A 21,692-nucleotide genomic window follows, 5' to 3' on the forward strand; every position below is an offset into this window, starting at 1 on the left:
TTGGGCACTGGCAGCGCAGGCAAAGAACACCCGAAAGGGTACCACGACGAGGTGGCCCAGTCTGCTGGGCACGCCCTTGCCTTCAGATGACGACATGGACGTCGAGCCCTTTTGGCTTTCATCGCAACGAAAGTAACGGGCTGCGACGTCCAGGTCAGTAGAGAAGGTACGAAAATCCCTTCAAAGAGTCCAAGCCCCGAAAGAGAAAATATTGTTCAATGCAACTGCAGAGGCCTTCTGAATAATCTTGACGACGTTTATGAGATTCTGCATGCCAATCAGCCAAGTGTAATGTGTGTCCAGGAAACATCTGAATTCCAAACACACAAATTTCTTGAATAGCTACCTGGTATACAGAAATGACAGGGATGGCTGCACACACTCTTCTGGCGGTGTGGCCATAATCGCCCGAAAATCCTTAGCATGCCACCCTGTCACATTGAACACCGTCCTTGAGGTGGTAGCCATCCGCACAATAATTTTTAATAGGTTGATAACGGTATGCTCCATTTACATTCGTCCTGATTATGCACTTTCGAGCTCTGACTTCGAGGCGCTGGTCGACCAGCTGCCCGAACCCTACATTCTAACAGGCGACCTTAATGCACACAACCCACTTTGGGGCTCCTCCATAACGAATGCCCGAGGTCGCCTGATAGAGAAATTCCTCACATCTTCAGAAGCATGTCTTTTCAACAATAAACAGCCTACATACCAAACATAGGTCAGAACACATACTCACATCTTGACCTGGCTATTGGTTCTGCAATTCTCTTTCCATGTCTTGAGCGGGGTGTGGTCACGGACCCATGTGGTAGTGACCATTTCCCCACTTCATTAACGTATATAGGTACAGGCCCGAGCAGTCCATCTTCCCATAAAAAGTTAAATGAAGCAAGAGCTAACTGGAATACATTTACAGACACATCCAAACTACACCACACATCCTTAGGACACCTACACGTTGAAGAAGCTACCCAACTGCTGACGGCGCACATCCTCGACGCTGCCGAAAAGTCCATTCCCCACGCCTCTGGAACCCCGAGCAACCAGCGGAGGCTGTGGTGGAATGAGGGCCGTAGGCGGGCGCGAGAGGCCCAGAACAAGGCGTGGGATGCCCTTCGTCGGTACCCCACGTCGGGTAACCTCATTTTGTTCAAACCGGCCAAGGCGTTAGTAAAACGTGTGCGCCGTGAGGCAAAACGAGAGAGTTGGCGTTCCTTCATAACGTAAATAAACTCCTACACAGACACACGGAAAGTATGGACAAGAATACGCAAACTTAAAGGATAACAAACACACAGCCTGCCTCTGGTCAGCACAACAGGGGACACACTCGAAGACCAGGCTGACACACGCGCAGAACACTTCCAACACGTGTCCAGTTCAGCACACTACACAAACACTTTCATGATACACAAACAAACGGCCGAAAAGAAGCCTATACTAGATAACAATAGGTCAACATCTTCTTATAACTCAGAGTTTTCACTGTATGAGCTGAGGGCTGCTTTGAGCACGTGTAAACCCTCAGCTCCAGGCCCAGACATCACATATACAATGATACAACACCTACAGGCAGACACACTTGAAGCACTTCTAAATCTATATAATAAAATATGGCTTTCGGGGCACATCCCACACTCTTGGAGGGAGTCCATAGTAGTGGATTTCTTGAAGGAGGGAAAGGACCCGTCGTCCCCTTCAAGCTACCGTCCTATAGCCTTGACGAGCTGCCTGTGCAAGCTCTTCGAGAAGATGATCAATGGCAGGCTCGTGTACTTCCTTGAGTACCACGGCCTTCTCGAGGGCTGCCAGGCAGGCTTCATGGTGGGGCGATCGACGAACAATCAACTGGTAGCACTTGACTCATACATGAAGGATGCTTTCGTGCATAAGCAGTACTGTTTAACTGTCTTTTTAGACCTCGAGAAGGCCTACGACACCGATTGGCGTTATGGGATCCTTAGTTACCTCAAGTCATTCGGTGTTTCGGGTAACATGTTGAACACCCTTGTTAGTTACTTGTCAGAGAGAACGTTTGGAGTAAGAGTTGGCTGTGCACTCTCAAAGGTTCACGTCCAAGAAAATGGCGTGCCGCAAGATGGCGCGTTGAGTTCCACTCTCTTCATAGTAAAGATGAACTCTCTTGGAAAAGGACTGCCACCAACGATCTCCTATTCCATGTATGTAGATGACGTGCAGATATCTTTTAAATCATGTAATATGTCAATAGACGAACGTCAAGTCCAGCTCGGCGTCAAGAAACTTGCCGGCTGGGCAGACAAGAATGGTTTTAAATTGAATCCTGCAAAAAGCTCTTGCGTTGTGTTCTCCAGGAAGCGCAGGGTCCATATAGACCCAGACATTACTCTTAATGGCGTGTCGCTTCCTGTGAACAAGGAGCACAAGGTTTTAGGTGTGGTGTTTGACAACAAACTCACATTCATCCCACATATAAAACAACTTAAGCATAAATGTATGAAAACAATGAATATCCTTTAAGACTTCGCTCGTAATTGCGTCACGAAACGCGACACGGAAAAGACAAATTTCCGCTCCATAGATTTGGACGGGTGGCTTCAACTTGACGTTCTTATCACGCCTTTTCGAGGTAAGTTTCGTAATTTCTGCTCTCGCTTTGTTAAGTTCTGCACGCGTTTGAGCTGTCGCTTACAGAGAAATGCGTACTCGGTCCGCATGGTCGGCCACCCTTTGTTCTGATTAGGCATTATGGGCAGTGGACAGTTTTTCACGTCGTAAGCTTTGCTTTGGACCGGAGGCCGTGTATTTGTTGTGTGCGTGCTTACTTCCCGGCAAAATTAGCGGTGGTGTAGCGTGTCCAGCCAGTTGTAAGGTTGCCGTGCCTGAAGTACCTGTATTGAGCTTGTTTTGCACAAGGCAGCTTGCGTGTGACCGCGTAGCGTGTCGAGTGCGTGTAAGATCTTTGTTGCCCGAAGTCATTTTTGTGTGTAAGCGACCCGGGTAGTATTATATGGCCATTTTTATGTCATTTTAGTGATTTGCTGCGTAATATGAGCTCGTTCGGTGCGGCAAACACTGCGGCTATAGAGAGAACACAAAATGTGCCGCCAGGTAAAAAATTGAACGCGAGCTAATCTAGTTTTCGCACAGTTGACGTATGTACGTTTGATTTGCAGTTCCTGTTGTCGTTTTGCTAAATTCGCGCACGTTTGAGTGGGCACTTGCAAGGCATATTCGCACCGCAACGGCTGTACGTCCTTTCTTTCTTGTATACGTTTTACATGCGAGGCCATTTATTTGCAGTATGCGCGCTAACTTCAGCTTAATTGTCACTGGCGTGGCCTATCGGGTTGTTGGGACGTGAACAAAAAGGCACTGGACGAATACATTTCAAGAGAGCTATTTTTGTCCGGCAAAGCGCTTTTTGAACGCATTCATTGTAAGTTCCTTGAACGTGGATGTGGCACTAACCAGATATGCGCGAACACGAATTTGACCAGGCTGCGGTTGAACCGTCGCTAACTCTCCTCTGCAGTGCATTATTTTTATACTTGCGGAGTGTTTGTAGTGCATGTCAGACTCGGTGGTAATATTTTTTTTCGTCACAATACCATCATTTCATGAAGGACCTATTTGATATTGGAGAAGCTTGGCGTAAAAATAATGAGCCCAAATGCCAGTGCGAGCAGTTTTTCTCAGAAGAAGCCACCTCGATCAGCTGCACAAGCCACCTTCAAGAGGTTATTACGGACCTTTTTTTTGCAATAAATATTTATTTGGTTGTACCAGTTTGTTTTTGTGATACACCTTGTCCTTTTTTCTTGCTAATCATTTTGATATGGTTGCTGTTTTGGCTTTGTTTCGGGTGTAGTTATGTGAGTGTATTCCTGTGTGTTCCTGTGTGAGTGCCAAGTACAAATGTGCCAGAATATGTGCCAGAACTTTCTAATACAAACATGCCTGGTTACTGTAGCCACTAAAAAGTAATTAAGCAATTTTAGTTAATTAAGCCACCTACATCAATAATTACCTCCTAATTATGTGTGTCCCTGGGCACATAACCTCACTGTAAAGGAGGTCTTCGCGTAAATCTATGCGCCGATTTTTAAACAACCCTGTCGACTTAACTTTGATCACCCTATATATATATATATATATATATATATATATATATATATATATATATATATATATATATATATATTGTTTTTCAAGAGACCGGATCTCTCGTTCGTATGAGAACTGAGGGCAGAATAAAATTTCACAGTTTACCCGATCGATTGAACTACTACTTCTCTGGTGCCTGTTCCCAGGGATACAAAATTACGTTTCTCAGTCGCTTTGCAATTGACTGTACGGCCACACGCGCAATTTATTCTATTCGGCGCATGAAAGTATAACGTCGCTGTACTTGCATATGGGCCCAAAAGTGGTGTGCATGTATTTAGTTAATTCAAAGTAGATTACGTGCGGGTGACATAAACATGTTCAACGAAAACGTCAAGGCACCTAGAAATGCCCATAATTGAGGTAGGATGTATGTCAATAGTAAATGCGGCGCAGACTGAGCGGCGCCTAATGATTTACAACCAACGCACGACAGCCAGCACAGCGCTCGAACTGCATTTCCGAATGACATGTTTTGTATACTGCCGCGAACCATGTGCATATCCTCTGTGGAGTGTTTGCCCGATCACAACTCAATCGCGCGAATGGAAGAATCGAGTTACTGCAACAAAGTAATTTTCAAGGCTCACGTTCGGTCCTGCCGCACACATAAACACCGCGCTATGCGTATACGCGCCAACGGCATCCACCCGGCACGAATATCCTCTTGTAGCCAAATATATAAAACAAAGCAGCCTCACTTAGTACGTGTTGGTAAAACGGGGCTCTAGAAATCCTATAAATGCTACCAAGCTGCGATTAGGGCGCGTAAACAGGAAAAAACTGCACGAAAAGCTGCAGCGAGCGGCCCGAAGCAATGCGAGGGTGTCTGCGCCGATGCGAACAACAAAAATGGCGGCACCGGGAGCTAAAAGGATCGCAGCGCTGAGGGTTAGGGAAAAGAAAAAAAGGAGAGCAGCGGAGAAGGAGGGAGCAGTTGGCGCTGCCTTAGTAATTTTAGGGGCCCTAGTTGAAGGCGCCTAAGAAAGGCTGTGGCATACATTTGCAGTGCGTTGTGGCGCAGTCTGGCTGGTGTGTTTGTTCTGTGATGTAGCTTTCTCCACTCATCAGAAAGGGCAAATTATACGAACTACCATGCCTCGGACCGTGCCTGGTTGCCGCTCTGGCTATCGGTTTACAACTGAAAATGCTTTGCTGTTCGCCTTCCTAGCGACTGTGAACAACGCGACCGGTGGAAGCGAGCCATTCCGCGACAGGAGACGGATGCGTTCAGCTTCTAGTCGAAGACCGTTCGTATGTGCGATATACATTTCGACCCAATGGGCGTTATTCGAGCTGATGAGTTCAGAATACGTTGACAAATTGCGTTTCTCCCGCACGAGAAGCTCAGGCTCCGCACCAGTGCCATACTCCGGTTATTTGAAAATTTGCCGGCGTGTCTGACGCAGCCCAAGCCAGGGTCGTGCTCAGAAAGAGAAAATCCGCCTGCGACGCGACGTCGCGTTTCATCGCCTAACAACGATGGCACTGCAGCTACTGTTAACTCAGAGACCTGCGATCCTGGCGCATCCGGAGATGATAAGCCTCCATAAGCGTTGCCCTGCTTTCTTGTTTCACTGTGTTTAGGGCCTCTATTGCCTGTGGGCTGTGTGATGTCGCATTCTCAATATTGATCAATATTTCTTCGTTTGACAGTTGTGGCGATAAGCACTGGAAGCGGCACAGAGACTGCATGCCAGACAAAAGGAGATGTCTGCTCCATCTCAGAGCTCCAAGCAGTAAAAGATCTGCTTCGAAGCACTAAGTAGCAGCCTCGTTTGTGCCACGTGAAGATTGCGAAATTGACATTGCAAGCGAATGGGAGCGGAAGATTACATCAAAAGGTCCAGAAGCTTTCGGCTCGCGAGAAACTAATTTTTTAGCGCATGAAAGCTAACGCGATGTCTGCAACAGCTACGCGGTAAGTTCCAAATATTCCATCGCACACGTTACAGCGCTATTTTATGAACCGTTTTGCGTTTTAAAATGTTATCTCTAGGTATAGCCTTCATTTAGTCGCCATGTGTTTGTATGTGTTGCACCGCAAAACAATACGCTAATGAGGCAGACATTGGTTGGGCCGTTTTGTTTTGTGTAGTGTTCTTTGTAATTTCAGGAAAAATGCAGGTTTGTTTGGGCGAATATATTGTCTGCAGTTTTTAGAGCACCATTCTCATGTTTTTTTGTTGTGCATGGATTGTTTCCAACAAGCTCATAGTGGAAAACAAATTTGCAATCCTTTCTCTCGAGGTACGAAAAGGAGCGGATTTACGACTGCCTGCTGCTCAAGATAAAGTCCACAGCAGTGCACACTTTTCTCCATGAAAATGAATTTCTGCCTCTTCCGAATCCTCGCACCCTCTATGGCTACCTCAGGAATTTGAAAGGTGATTTTGGTTTCGACAGTACTTTGTTCACGGTCCTGCGTAAAAAGCTAGAAGCAGTTCCAGAAAGAGAACGTCGAGGTAAGAAGCAGTACTTATTTCTATAATTGTATCATGTTCAGCTACGTCATTGAGACAAGTTATTAACCTTCACAAAACTTCCGCGTGGCGCTTATGTTCAATGAATTGAGCGTCAGAAAAAGCGTTCCCATTCGCAATTCGGACATGGCCTTGGTGGGAAAGATGGATTTCGCCGAACACACACGAACAGGGGATCATGGCAAGGACGGTGACCACGTGCTGGCCTTTCTGTTTCAACCTTTTCAGGGAGGGTGGTCGCAAACTGTGGGCACATTTTGTGCTTCCACTGCTACGCCAGGAACAATTGTTGCTAAGCTTCTTTTGCAGTGCATTGTTCACCTCACAAACGCTAGAGTTGTTGACGCAGTGACGTGCGACAACTCCACATCAAAGCAGTCAGCCTTGAGATCTCTGAGAACATATTTTAGAATTTTATTAAGCTGTGATTAGTGATGCAGTAGGAAAAGACCTGTACTAGTAGACTTTTTTTCTCTCAAGGTGTCAACGGTGACATTCGCAAGCTTCAAACGTGTTGAACACCCGTGTGAGCCCTCAAAGCAAGTCCACGTAGTAATAGATCCACCACATATAATTAGGTGCATCAGAAATAACTGGCTGAAAGTTGGAACTTTTTTGTAAGTAAAAAATTCATATTTGAACGCTTTGACCGGCACATCAATAATACATTTCAAACAAATGTTTCACTTGTCCTTATGTTGCAGCTGCCTCAAGGACAGGAGGTGTTTCACTGTCACTACAAGCACAAACTGGACTACGAGGAAGAACAGGCTGGGCTCCGTGCTGCACCGAAGTTAACGAAAGCCCACATTTTCCAAAATGCTTTCCAAAAAATTAACGTGAAGTGGGCTGTCCAGTCAAGTCATGCAAGCAACTATGTAGAGTGCAAATTGTATTTCAGAAACATCTGTTCACACGTGTTTTGGAAAGTAATGTGAAACCTTTTTTCCACACATTTTACAGCTTTTCAGTGAGAGTACTACTTCCACCACGGAGTTTTATAGCGAAAAGAAAGACTGCGAGAAGCTCCGTAAGTCGCCGGCAATATCCGAATTCGCGATAACATTGAACATGCTATTCGACTGCCTGAACTCCCGGAGGCCAGACCACGTTCGATTCAACGAATCACAACACATTGCTGTGAGAATCTCACGTGTGTTATGAAGTTCCTTTTCTGTACTACAGATGCAGCGTAAATTTATTCCAGATCTTGAAGAGCAGCATTGCATGGCTAGAGAACTGGGAGAAATGTATCCAGACGTTACTCACTCAGAGGCAAGTCTGCTTTCTCAGTAAGCAGACATGTGTAGCCCACACAATAACACTGCATAGCTCAGATGCACTCATCGAGAGCTTGCCGTCGTCTGGGTTTCATTGAGTACTCATTGGGAACTTTAGACAAGATCTTCTAGAGGTAAACATGCTTACTTTTATGTGTATAAATTTGCTATAAATTTCTCATTTTCGCGATTAATTGATTATTTGTCTTAAGGGGTTTTTCAGCATCGTCAGGCATGTTGTTGGTGACGCAGGACAGCCAACTTTGCAACCTTTTTTGTTCATCTATCGGATGCTCTCTGCGAACAACTTAGTCCGGCCACCGAAACAGGCTTCGGTCGAGGGAGATGAACAACAGCTCTTGCTCAAGCTCCAGGGCGTCTTAGACTAGAGAAGACCTGCCTCTGGTCAGGTAAAGTGCCCCTTGTTTGTCGTTTACTTGCAGAAATCACAGTTATGTTAGTCCTTACTCTAGTTTTGTTTTTCAGGAGCAGTTCCACTACAAAAGTAACCAAAACACCAACTGAAACATAATGTGTTTTTGCGTTTATGAATCTCAGCCTATACATTGAAATATTTGAAACTTGGAATGTATTTTTCAGGTTGACATGTTGGCGGTCCTCATAATGACGTTGTTGAGGAGCCGGGACAGGCAGCGAACAATGCATCTGTGCCTGACGATACGCTCTTCACCAAAGAATGCATCCTAGATTTTCTCGCCAGTTACGTGGTGAAGAAGTTTTCAACGATGAGCTGCATCGACTGCGTTAGAACACGGAAGAGCCAGACACGAGAGCCAACTAACCTAATCCTTAAGAAGCCAAGAGGATTCCTGCCAGTGCCCCCATCTCAGCACTTTAGCCTCTTGCGCATTGTTGAAGGACATGTTGAGGAACTCACTGTGGACCCAGTTGCATGTGCCGATGTGTATGTGAACTGTGTCGCTAATGTTTTGCTCCACAGCAGCACTGCCTCTTCTGGTGTGGGCTGTAGTGCACTGTGTGGGTACCACAGCAGAGGTTGTTCATTTTTTCTTGAGGTGCCACCTGTACTTCTACACTAAGAGAAAAACAAGCTGTCGCGAGGAACGTGGCAGCAAATTGCCCAGAAAATAGTTGCAACAAGCCTGCTGGATAGTTCTGTTTTTCATGGAATATGTCAAGTCCAACTGTTGTGTTTTGTGTTTGCAAGTAACGCAGATTGCTATGATGTTGATTATTTCCCTGCATCCGTCATGCTATTTCCATAAAGTTGTGTGAATAAACACCTGTACCGCACAGCCGCGGTGAGCTTTCTAGACCTTTGCATGCGCATGCGTCTGCTACGGTAAGACATCGGTCAAACAGCTTCCTGTCATCTGTGTGCGCTACCAAAATCCACTGTGGCCACATTTGGATTACCCAATCAGATATTTTGAATATGAAAAGTGGTGCATAGCTATCATTGCCTGCATCTTTTTTTTAACTTGCCCGCCGCGGCGGTTCAATAGCTAAAGCGTTGCGCTGATGAGCCGAATCCCGCGGGTTCCCGGCCGCTTTTCTGGTGGAGGGGAAAAGCGAAAACGCTGGTGTGTTCAAGATTTCGGAAGATACCTGGTGGTCAAAGTTAATCCGGGGAGCTACACTACGGCGTGCATCCCATCGCCTGTGTAGCGCCGGCACGTTAAACCTCGCAATCAATCAATCAATCAATCAATCAATCAATCAATCAATCAATCAATCAATCAATCAATCAATCAATCAATCAATGTATTTTAACTATCAGGCACTGAGCTTGCGATTTTTATCGGTTAGACAACCTATATCTATGTGGGCCGCCGAGCAGTCGTTCAAGGCTGTAACATTTACTCCTACCCCCCTACGCGCGCCCATTATGCTGCTTCCATTTCTTGAGCATTTTTTTCCTGGTGTCCAAGCTCACTTTCGGAATGTAGATCTTTTTTTACATTACTAGCCCGCTATAAAATCGCGCAGATACAGAGCTAACCCAATGTGCTGTTTGCATACCTATTTGCTCAGCGCAGCAAGTCGCCCATGACTGTACACCAATTTAATTGTGGCACTAGTGAACTAAAATCATGCAGGCGGCAGCAACGGCTAGTAAAAAATAGAACACGCCAGATATCCGCCCTCCCAAAGCGAAAACGTTGCGGTTCCTGCGGCAACACATGAACACGGCAACATATACGCCTCAGTAACACGCGTGGTCTTGCCCCTATTTCGCAGCCAAGGTACGCGACAACAACTCACTCAAAAACATGCACACTTTGCTCGCGTTTTTACTTACAAGTGTAAATGAAAAGCAGATGAAAGTAGGTGCGCTGCCGACGGACAAGCAGCCGGCCAGTAAGCGTCGCGGAACTCCGGCGAAGCCTTCACGTTAACAGGGAGATCCTAGCGGCAGTTTTTGTCCCTGAATGAAACTTCCGCCGGAGTTTCGGGACCAGAAAAGCACTGGAGGACTCTGGTATAGTTATAATGAGCAACTTGTTTGAAGCCAAACTAGTGCATGCGAATAAGGATCTAGGCATAATGACACACCCGTAACTGTAGCTGTCACGTTAACCTTGCGCTAAACATGCTTTTGCAATATCCTTTCCTAATCCTTCTGGCTACTGTTTGCATTTACGAAATGACTCTTCAGGGAAGATGAAGCTTATATATATATATATAAAAGCGAAGGCCGGTCCCTCGGCCGAAACGTTATTAAATCTGTTCTCTTTTTTTACCGTGGTCGAAACCATTTTTGTGTGTATTCTACCGGCGTCCAGGAAAACTTTGTTGCTGTATATATATATATATATATATATATATATATATATATATATATATGTTAAAGTTGAGATAAATATGGATGCGGTGAACACTCGTGATAATCACCTCCAGGGTCCGCCTTCCGTGCTTGTGTAATTAAGAGGGTAAAGAGCAGTGCTGGGGGTGAAAACATGACTACGCGGTGTCTTTAATTCCGGCTGGATGAGGCGAGCAGATGTCCTACAAAAACTCCAATGTGACAAGGAGTGCGAGCGGGTAGACGACAATCTATAAAGTGTTTTTGTATACGGCGTAGCTACCAATATCTTGACAAAATTGAGGTGCGCCATTCTAATTCGGTTCGTTTCGCATTATTGAGAGGTATTATCCCCCGCTATCTCTTGCTTGAAGATATACTGACTACCTCGCACACATTCCTACCTTGGCGGATGTTTTATAAAAGGATCTACACTTACATGTGGCTTCGAACGAGAGTTTCCAAAGTGAGAGTAAGTATCTGATCAACTCCCAAGCATCCCAAAATGTGAGAGTGCTTGGCTGCTGCGCAGAGACGTGGACTCCAAGTAATCAAGTTCAGACCCTTATCACAGCATTGTCTATTTGGGCTCCATTTCAAACAATATTTGATTGTTTCTTGTAGACGCTAGATCCCCAAGATGACGTAAACACCTATTGTTTGTCTTGGACACGATTCATATTTACCGAAAAGTACCTACAGTTAACCATAATAATTAACCAAAAAATAATTTGTTAACCGAGTAAATAGTTGTACAAGAAACCGGCGCACAATATTACCTCGCTTGCCTGTACTGCGATTTAAAAAAACATATACGAATGTTTTTTTGTCGGCAATGATTCACGCCGCGCTGAAAATAAAGTATTGACATTGTTTAGGAATTTGTGACATTTAAAGAAAAATATCGACAACACCTTTGTTTTTGAAAGGTCAAAAGGAGAAGAACGTAGTGGCTTTTTTATCGTTTTCCCTCCACACAGCAGGCTGCTTTGATATCCTGACAACTTGTTTGTTTAAACGGTGTTGCTTTCCTTTTTCGCTTCATTGGAAGGCTTAACTCAAAATCCTCAGAAGTAAGAAAGTGTCTACCAGAATATATACCTGTAATTCCATATGCTTCTTGTTCTTGTATTCTACGGGGGCAAATGTAACGAACGAGTTTCCAGTTGTCCATTCAGATCATCGTACACTTTCTTGTCGTTAAATCTCTTAGCATTACCTTACATGCACAGCTGGTTAGCGTTGTGACGTGTTTACGTTTGTGTGGAACCGTGCTTTAGCGTACAAACTAACCTCACAAAAGCAATGCAGTTTTGGCGAAAACATTTTCGTTTAACTATTACTAACCGAAAATGTTTTCGCCAAAACTTCATTGCATTGTGTACCATCATCCTAAATGGAAGAAGTTGCTAGGCGTGTGCGTGCGATAACGGGGACAGAAAACGGAGAATTTCGATCATAACCAATTCCATTGGTGCATAAACGTGCGCCTCCAAAATAAAAAAAATTACGGGAGCGTTCGCCATTTAGAAGTTCAGGGGCTTAGAACGTTAGAGCGAGTAAAATTCGCGGGCAAAGAAAAAAAAGAACCAACATGCAAGGAGAACTTCGATGAAGCGACTGATCACGTATATTTTCGCAAAAAAAAAAAAAAAAAACAGGCGTTACGATAAAAAATTAAAGTAAAGTGTTGCACAAGGGCAAAATACGACAGTCAAGAACTCCGATATAGAAAAATTTTCATAAATCATACGCACCATCGATGTAAAATTTAGTGTCGTGCTATTTTCATCTATATAACCATTTGCTCGTCCTCCAATTCTACACGTATTGCGCACACGTACGAAGAATATGTCCCTAATATTTAGCCGTTTGGTAGTGAGTCAAGGATATCTCGCCATATTAGTGGCCTATTAAAGGAGAGTCATAAATATACATTTCTCAAAACTGTACTTTTGAAACAATTCATCACCAAACCTAGCTATGAAAGCGGAAGACGCACGCTGTCTTATAAATGTTTCTTCGACTTCATCAACAGCCGCCTTTTATAACCGCAAAACGCAGCGTCGAAGGAAGCATTTGAATCTCGAAACTTGGAATAACAATTTTTTCCACATTTACACAGAAATGATCGTCACTATGGTTACCTGATTTTAACATCTTGTCGCCCTGAGTTAATAAACGCACCCCTCTTCCGCTCGTGTCTCTCCAACAGTAAATGTCCCAATAAATGCATATTTTTGGCCAGTTCTTGCGGCACACCACAACAGGCCAGATTACAAAAAAGAGGCATTTTGTATTGTATTTCATGTATCTTTTTAACACGTTGTATGCTGTGTAAAAAACTAAAGCCATTCCACTCATTGTGAAAGCTGTCTGAAGTGCAGAGCAGTGATTCGCCATAATGAGCGGTGCTGCCGTTATCCGCTTCCTGCTACCACACCATGCAATTCATATTTTTCGCCTTCGCAGTGCTCGCGCGCCCCCTGCTAGAAACTGCGCCAGCGGGAGTTCTGTTCTCTTTGTGCTTTTCTCCCCGCACGTTTCGGCGTTGCACTGCCACATTTTTTGCGTTTACTATCGCAAAAACCAACCCGACTGGCGTCTTTAAGTAAAGGAACGAGGACGCCGCCGGTTAATTACGTATATTTTTTCTGAAATGTACCTATAGTTTTTTTTGCGCTAAACAACGAGAAGATGTATGACAAGTGCCAGCGTGTCACGAGTTTCGAACGCTTACGACTATATAAACCGCTTAATATTCGAAGCCTCTGGGGTACGCTGCAGACAACCGCGTTACCCCTGACGCCGCCTTGGTGCTCGATATACGTTGGTCGAGCGAGCGAGCTAGGACGACAAGGGGAGCGCCTACAGTGTTCTGCCCTTAAAATGCACGGGATAAGTGCGTGCTTTACATCATGTGTCTTGAAAAGCAGATTGCGGTTTCGCGGTTCGGCGACGTACCTTTCTATATTCTCCTGCCCTACAGCACTCACACTCCTTGTCTTCTCTCTCGGTTCATGGAGAATGAATCGAAGGTTTGTTCAATTTCTTTTTCCTGCATTCACACCGGTCGTGCGTCTTTGTCGGTACCGCAGGCATACTTTCTTGTATCTTCTGTTTTTGACCTGCTAGAACAGCTCAAACCGCATATTTTGTTGATTGTTTGCTTTGAAGTCATCTTTACTAAACGTGGTTTAAACCAATTTTTTTTTGTATCGTAAATATCCACACCAAAGAGGAAGACAGCAGTGACGAGGAGTCTGCTTTATTAACGCCATATCGCCCCCCCCCCCCCCGCACCGAAACCCCCTCAGCGGGCCACGCCCAATTCTGGTTCAAGAGGCGCAGCCTTATCGACCAGTGGCGGTCCGTCATTCCGTGCCCGTGCTCCGCCTTCCTCTCCTGGTAGGAGTCGCGGGTGGGTCGGGTGACCCTGTACGTGCGGGACAAGCGCAAGCGAAACTCGTGGGCGCCCGTGATCATTGGGATGCCGGTGGCGGCTGCGCTTGTGGCCGTCTTCTGCAGGAATTAGTCTTAGGAAGGTTGAGCTTGATGACTTCACCGCTGACGGCGTTGCGGGGTAAGGGGTTGCGAGTAGACATCTCGTAAACGCCTCCTCCCAGACCTAGGCTTAGCGAGGTTGATCTTCATATCGCAACCTGAGAGCACAGCAAGACACGAGTTTGTGAGTAGGCATCATGTCGACGTATGGCAGACTTAGGCTTTGGTTGATAGTTTTCTTAGTGTCCGATGCTCCGGAAGGTCTTCTTTGGCTGTACAAAAAATGTTTGACCCGTGCCAAACGACGTATTTCCTTTTTGCCAAATATAACCCCGATTGGCTGCGCCGTATAGGCTTGACGTTAGTGCGGGTTGTTTGTATCGCGCTTCGACGAGCTCTTTCCTTGTTTCTAACCGCCTGTGCTATGCAGTAGAAGAGTTTTTTAAAACCAATTTCAACTGTTTGAAGGCCCCGCGGGGTGGATTCTTTGCTTATTCTGCGATTTTGCACAGGCGACTTCGTCCAATAGGCTTTCGGTGAGTGTTATGACCGGAAACTAAGTTACTAAGGGGAAAAACTCTAAATAACTTCACCGCTCCGTCAGGAAGTTCGCGCCTAAACCGGCCGAGGAATTGCACGACGGCCCAGGGTTAGACAGGTATCATGGTTAAAATTGGAATTACTCGACAACCGCTGGGCGCATCAAAACGTGCAACCACTTGCCGTTACCGCCTGAGGACGGGCTACCCAGATATGTAAAGGGTTCGTATGTAATAAATAGGGAAAGAGAGTCTTTGTACCCTGGTCGGGCAACCCATGTTTTTGGACTTCAGACAGCGCAGGCTTGCCAAACATTTTTGCACCCCTCTCCAAAGGCCGTCGTTGTTGGCGCACCGCATGATAAACAGTTTTTCAGATTAGAATAGCATTAAAAATGCGTGAAAGGGCTGTAATACAACTTCAGCGGGCGTTTTGGCCATCTCCCCTGTTGCAAATTCCATCAACCAACCATCAAGATTCATTGTTGGCAAGGTTGATTGCGTTTGATGGTCGCATTGGAAAGCTTGATGTACGTAACAAACTGTAATTGAGGCCGCTGGAAAGTGACGCTGGAAGGCGCTTGCAAGCACGCTGCGCAATGACGGCAGCTGTTGGCGTGACGGCTAGCTCGACTGCTCAATTGATAATGGTAAGGCGTTTTCCGAATGAGTGATCGCAGCAAGCCACAATTCCTTCAAGAGGGAAGTAGTTGTAATAACAGAAACATAGCGGTGACATCACACGTTTCGAGGAAATTACAAAACCACTTTTTAAATGCAGAGCATTTCTTAGGCTCGCCTGGTCCTCCGTCGTTGATGGCGGCGCCGTCCACACGCTCATTCCGCAGGTGCGCGTCTCCCCCCCGTACCCTCCTCCCTCTCAGCAACAGCTGCGGCGGTGCGGGGGAGCGCGTATGCGCGTGCATGCGCCGTAGCTATCCCGTACCCGCCTCGCTCTCAGCAACAGCTGCGGCGGTGCGGGAGGAGCGCGTCCGCGCGCGCATGCGCCGTAGCTACCCCGTGCGCCTCGTCGTCGCTCTCATAAACAGCTGCGGCGGTGCGGCAGGGAGCGGGCGTGTGTGCGCGCATCCGCAGTAGTTACCCCGTGCGCTCCGTCGAGCTCAGCAGCAATAGCGGCAGGTGTACACGTGATAGCGGCGTGCTAGCGGCGCGCCAGCTGCGTGATAACGGCGAGGGGGGGGGGGGGGGGGCGTGGGAAAGGTCGCGCGCTTGTGTACGGAAGTGTGCGCATGTGCGTCTCTCTCCCGTACTCCTCCCCCTCTACTGCGCGCGCAGTGTATATAAGCGGCGGAGCGCGCTCTCGGAATTCAGTCAACTGCGATCCTTGGTTGATGCTCGATCCACGTTACTCGTGTCCCACCACGGAGCTCCGTCGTTGACAAACGCAAGGACGAGTGGTTGGTCGAGTACATGGGGACCCGCCACGGCCTGCACTGCGTCTCCACCATCTCCAACAACAAAAAGCAACCCACCACCATCCACGGCAGTTGCATCGACCTCGTATTCACCAGTTACTCCTACGCACGACCGCTGCTCAAAGATCCCTTGACAGTCCACTTTAGCGACCATAAAGCAGTCGTTCTCTCCGTTCAATACAACGACAGCAGCAAAGAATAAAAGAAATAATGACCACAATACCTTCACCTGTCCTTCCTGTGTCCCAAAATCACGAAACATTAAATAAGAATAATAAAGACGAAACGCTCCCCACATCCGAACGGTAACCACAAACTACCCAATTACGCAACGTTCACGCAATACAATCACCCCTATGCGACTCATTTACTCGAGTTCTCCCCGTGGTAAGATGCAGGCGGGCGGCTTTTTTTTGAAAAGGTGTTGCCGAGAGCTTGGCATATTCCACGAAAGCTACTTTGATTAGCGCTTCTTGTTTTTAAGCCAGAAATTTTAGGGGTTCTATCGAACTGTATGCCCGTTACTCGCCTTTTTTTGTTGGTGTGGGACAGTGCCGACCGTTACATTGGAACCATGGCCATGTTTTTTTTTTGTGCTGCAACAAGGGCAAACCGCATTCATCATCACTGTGCTTTCATTTAACGCGGGCTGATCCCACAGACAGAACTGTCCGTGGCGTGGCTTAAATTGCACACGGCAGAGTACAGGCGTAGCGCTTCGCCGATCCTCTTTAGTTGTAATCAGCTGCCTTGACACCGATTAAACCATAGTATTATTACAGGCCACGGTTTTCATTCGAGGCGCGCATGTCATTTCATTCTCAGCTACGTTGGCTTGCATTGGGAAGAAAAGGGATGTGCGATACCTGTTTTAGGTTGAGAAGGCTAGCTAAACCGCTTAAGGTGGGCCTTGTTTTGGAGACCGGCGCGTGAAAAACAGGAGGCATGACTGCCGGAAGGGGTCACATGCAAGAAGGTGTAAACAAAACTGACAATATTCGAGTATTTGTTGACGATTCAACTTGAAAAACCGTATCAATGCCGCTTGTTGTGGTGGCGCTGGTGTTGATGGCGGTGGTGCAGTGGAAAGCCACTGGTCTTTTAATGCTTACGAGAGCCTGAGAGTGAAATGTGTTCCTTATGAGTAAACTATGGTATGTTCTCCAGGTACTGCACTTTTGCGGAAGAACATAGAGGCACTCTACCGTGTGTTTGGAGTGTTTGTGCGGGAGACGGCGTGGGAACAAACGACGCATGAACCTGTTTCAGATGTATGCACTTCAGATGTATGCACTTAAGGATAAGCAAGGCAATGTCATCACAAATAGGGATAAAATAGTCACAGTGGCCGAGGAGTTCTATAGGGATCTGTACAGTAGCCGGGACATTCAGGATAATGCCGAACGAGACAGTAGTTCAGAGGAGATAGACATCCCACCAGTAACGGCCGAAGAAGTAAGGAAGGCTTTGAAAGAAATGAAAGGGGGCAAAGCACCTGGTGAGGATCAGATAACAGCAGACCTCTTGAAGGATGGCGGAGAAATTGTACTTGAAAAACTGGCAAACCTGTATACGCAATGCCTAATGACCGCAATGGTACCGGAATCTTGGAAGAACGCGAACATCATCCTAATCCATAAGAAAGGCGACATGAAGGACTTGAAAAACTACAGGCCGATCAGCTTACTGTCAGTCGTCTACAAGGTATTTACCAAGGTAATCGCTAACCGAATCTCTGCAACCTTAGATTTCAGTCAACCTAAAGAACAAGCAGGGTTCCGTAAAGGTTATTCAACAATGGACCATATTCACACGATCAATCAGGTGATAGAGAAGTGCGCTGAGTATACTCAACCCTTATATATAGCCTTCATAGATTATGAGAAAGCATTTGACTCGGTCGAAACCCTAGCAGTCATTCAGGCATTACGGAACCAGGGGGTAGATGAGCATTATGTAAGAATACTAGAGGATATCTATAATGGGTCTACAGCTACTATCATCCTCCATAAGGAGAGCAGTAAAATACCTATAAGGAAGGGTGTCAGACAAGGAGACACAATCTCTCCAATGTTATTCACAGCATGCTTACAAGAAGTATTCAGAACGTTGGATTGGGAACAGGTGGGAGTAAGGGTTAATGGAGAATACCTCAGTAACCTCAGATTTGCGGATGACGTTGCCTTGCTAAGTAACTCGGGGGACGAATTGCAAAGCATGCTTTCCGCACTGGGCGAACAGAGTAGAACCGTGGGCCTGAAAATTAATATGCAGAAAACTAAAGTAATGATCAATAACCTCGGGACAGCACAGCAGTTTGAGATAGATGGCGAGGCAGTGGAAGTGGTAAGCGAATATATATACTTAGGCCAAGTTGTGACCCCAGATCCCAACCATGAGGCAGAGATAATTAGAAGGATCAGAATGGGGTGGGGTGCATATGGCAGACATTATCAGATAATGAATAGCAGCCTACCATTGTCGTTGAAGAAGAAAGTGTATGACAGCTACATCTTACCGGTACTCACCTACGGGGCAGAAACTTGGAGGCTCACTAAGAGGGTTCAACTTAAATTGAGAACGACTCAGCGGGCAATGGAGCGGAAAATGATAGGGGTAACATTAAGGGACAAGAAGAGAGCGGAGTGGGTCAGGGAGCAAACTGGTGTTAAAGACATATTAGTAGAAATTAAGAAGAAGAAATGGACTTGGGCAGGGCATGTAATGCGAAGGCAAGATAACCGCTGGTCATTAAGGGTAACAGAGTGGATCCTTAGAGAAGGCAAGCGCTGCAGGGGGCGGCAGAAAGTTAGATGGGCAGATGAGATCAAGAAGTTTGCGGGGATAAATTGGTCACAGTTGGCACAGGACCGAGGTAATTGGAGAATAATGGGAGAGGCCTTTGCCCTGCAGTGGGCGTAGACAGGCTGGTGATGATGATGATGATGAACCCGTTTCGGCGAGTGCTCCTCGCAGGCACTTCGCTCTCGACTTTGTTTTTGCGGCAGGTCGTCAATCGTTTTCTGTTTCTGCATGACGTACAGGAACCATTCTTGCGCACTGCATGTCAGATGAAAATAGCTAGGTCACTGCCTGATTTTATTGTTTCCAGAGCGTGTTTTTCATTTGGCTTACCGAGAGGATATTTCCGTGAAGTGGTTCTGGGAGTCCAATTTCTAGTAGCCCGTTTCACTCTTGAATAGTTGACCAAGACCGTGCAGATATTGTAGTACCTGTGCCATTGCATAATTGAATGTACCGCGCAGGACCAGACCAGGATGTGCTTAAGCGTGTCAAAAGAATGGGGTACCGCCATGGGTGAAGACATTTTTCTTCAAATTTCGCCCTGGCGTGCCATCCGTAAAGATGTGGCAGAAAGAGAAGGGTTTGTTCCTTCCAGAGAGCGTTCAGTGTTATCCGTGCAAGAAACCCTAGTCGATCGAACATATGTTTTTAGAGTGTTGGGTTGGGGTATTTTTCTGGAACGTGCTTCAGCGCACATTAAAGAAAGATTTCCCGCTAGACGCATACAGTATTCGATTCTTGCCCATCGAAAGTGATGATGGTGCACCGTACGACCTCGTCATGGTTCTGGCCCTGCACGGCATTTGGAAGTCGCGTATGGCCCTACGCCATCGTGATTTTTATGCCGCGCCCTCTAAGGATAATTTGAGGCGTTAAACAACGGGGACTAGAAGAAACAGGTAGACACAGACAGGGTGCCTTGTGTGTGTCGACGTGTTCGTTCGGGTCGTCGTTGTTAAGCGCCTCAAATTATTCAGTCATCATCTTTATCACCACCAGCCTATCTACGCCCAATGCAGGGCAAACGCCGCTCATTATTCTCCAAATACCCCGGTCCTGTGCCAACTCTGACCAACGTATCCCCGCAAACTTCTTGATCTCATCTTTCCATCTAACTTTCTGCCGCTCCCTGCAACGATTTCCTTCTTTAGGGATCCACTCTATTACCCTTCAAGACCAACGGTTGTCTTGCCTTCGCATTACATGTCCTGCCCACATCCATTTCTTCTTTTAATTTCTACTAATATTTCCTTAACATGCGTTTGTTCCCTGACCCACTCCTCTCTCTTCTTGTACCTTAATGTTACACCTATCATTTTCCGCTCCATTGTCCGCCGAGTCGCTGTCAATTTAATTTGAACCCTCTTAGTGACCCTCCAAGTTTCTGCCCCGTAGGTGAGTACCGGTAAGATGCAGCTGTCGTGCACTTCCTTCTTCAGGTACAATGTTAGGCTGCTTTTCATTATCTGAGAATGTCTGCCGTGTGCACTCTACCCCATTCTGTTCCTTATAATTATCTTTCCCTCATGGTTGGGATCCGGGGTCACAACATGGCCTAAGTAGATACACTCGCTTACCACTTCCACTACCTAGCCCCCATATTCCAAACTGCTGTACTCTCCCGAGGTTATTAATCATTACTTGGGTTTTCTACATGTTAATTTTCAGGCCCACGGTTCTACTCTGTTCACCCAGTGCGGAAAGCATGCTTTGCAATTTATCCCCTGAGTTACTTAGCAAGGCAACGTCATCAGCGAATCTGAGGTTACTGAGCTATTCCCCATTAACCCTTACTCCTACCTGTTCCCAATCCAACGTTCTGAATAATTCTTGTAAACTTGCTGTTAATAACATTGGAAAGATTGTGTCTCCTTGTCTGACGCCATTTCTTATAGGTATTTTCCTGCTCTCCTTATGGAGGATGATGGCAGCTGTGGGCTCATTGTAGATATCGTCTAGTATTCTTACATAATTCGCATCTACCTCCTGGTTCCGTAGTGCCTGAATGATAATAGGGTTTCGACCGAGTCAAATGCTTTCTCATAATCTATGAAGGCTATATATAGGGGTTCAGTATACTCAGCGCACCTTTCTATCACATGATTGATCGTGTGAATATGGTTCATTGTTGAATAACCTCCCCGGAACCCTGCTTGTTCTTGAGGTTGACTGAAATCTAAGGTTGCAGAAATTCTGTTAGCGATTACCTTGGAAGTACCTTGTAGACGACTGACAGTAGGCTGATCGGCCTGTAATTTTTCAAGTCCTTCATGTCACATTTCTTATGGATTAGGATGATGTTCACGTTCTTCCAATATTCCGGTACAGTTACGGTCATTAGGCATTGCGTATACAGGTTTGCCAGTTTTTCAAGCACAATTTCTCTGCCATCTTTCAAGAGGTCTACTGTTATCTGATCCTCACCAGGTTCTTTGCCCCCTGTCATTTCTTTCAAAGTCTTCCTTACTACTTCGGTCATTACTGGTGGGATGTCTATCTCCTCTGAACTACTTTCTGGTTCGGCATTATCCTGGATGTCCCGGCTACTGTACAGGTCCCTATAGAATTCGTCGGCCACTGTTACTATTTTATCCCTATTTGTGATGATATTTATGTTCAGTATGTTCAATTCAGTACGTTCAAACAACTAGCCCTGATCAGGCTTTCTCTCTAAGGAGTATTTTTCCAAGTCTATTTGGTTGATT

At 46.1% G+C, this 21,692-nt stretch overlaps 1 protein-coding gene, 1 long non-coding RNA gene and 1 pseudogene across 2 annotated transcripts in view; 2 read left to right on the forward strand and 1 right to left on the reverse strand.

Annotated features, from left to right (window-relative positions):
* The window catches only part of LOC144173423 (uncharacterized), a 145,758-nt gene extending 134,487 nt beyond the window's left edge, over positions 1-11,271 (reverse strand). The window contains exon 1 of the long non-coding RNA XR_013323263.1: positions 11,143-11,271. This is a non-coding gene — a long non-coding RNA (uncharacterized LOC144173423). The remainder of the gene's footprint in view (positions 1-11,142) is intronic.
* On the forward strand, positions 6,039-7,067 carry LOC144173720 (uncharacterized). The gene is made up of 3 exons (XM_077702023.1): positions 6,039-6,073; positions 6,529-6,618; positions 6,704-7,067. The coding sequence occupies exons 1-3, from the start codon at positions 6,039-6,041 to the stop codon at positions 7,065-7,067; spliced, it is 489 nt and encodes a 162-aa protein (XP_077558149.1).
* LOC144173722 (uncharacterized) lies at positions 7,331-9,050 on the forward strand (annotated as a pseudogene).
* Positions 11,272-21,692: the final 10,421 nt, after the last annotated feature.

This window comes from Haemaphysalis longicornis, unplaced genomic scaffold (genome assembly GCF_048455015.1).
Source record: "Haemaphysalis longicornis isolate Haplotype H1 unplaced genomic scaffold, Haemaphysalis longicornis Haplotype H1 scaffold_3, whole genome shotgun sequence".
NCBI classification, from domain to species: domain Eukaryota; kingdom Metazoa; phylum Arthropoda; class Arachnida; order Ixodida; family Ixodidae; genus Haemaphysalis; species Haemaphysalis longicornis.

Excerpts from the sequence above, each read along its gene's own strand:
- LOC144173720 (XM_077702023.1), top strand. The coding sequence starts at position 6,039 with ATGAAAGCTAACGCGATGTCTGCAACAGCTACGCG. Across the intron at positions 6,074-6,528 it reads ATGTCTGCAACAGCTACGCG|GAATTTGAAAGGTGATTTTG; the intron begins GTAAGTTCCAAA and ends TGGCTACCTCAG. Across the intron at positions 6,619-6,703 it reads CCAGAAAGAGAACGTCGAGG|GGCGCTTATGTTCAATGAAT; the intron begins TAAGAAGCAGTA and ends AAACTTCCGCGT.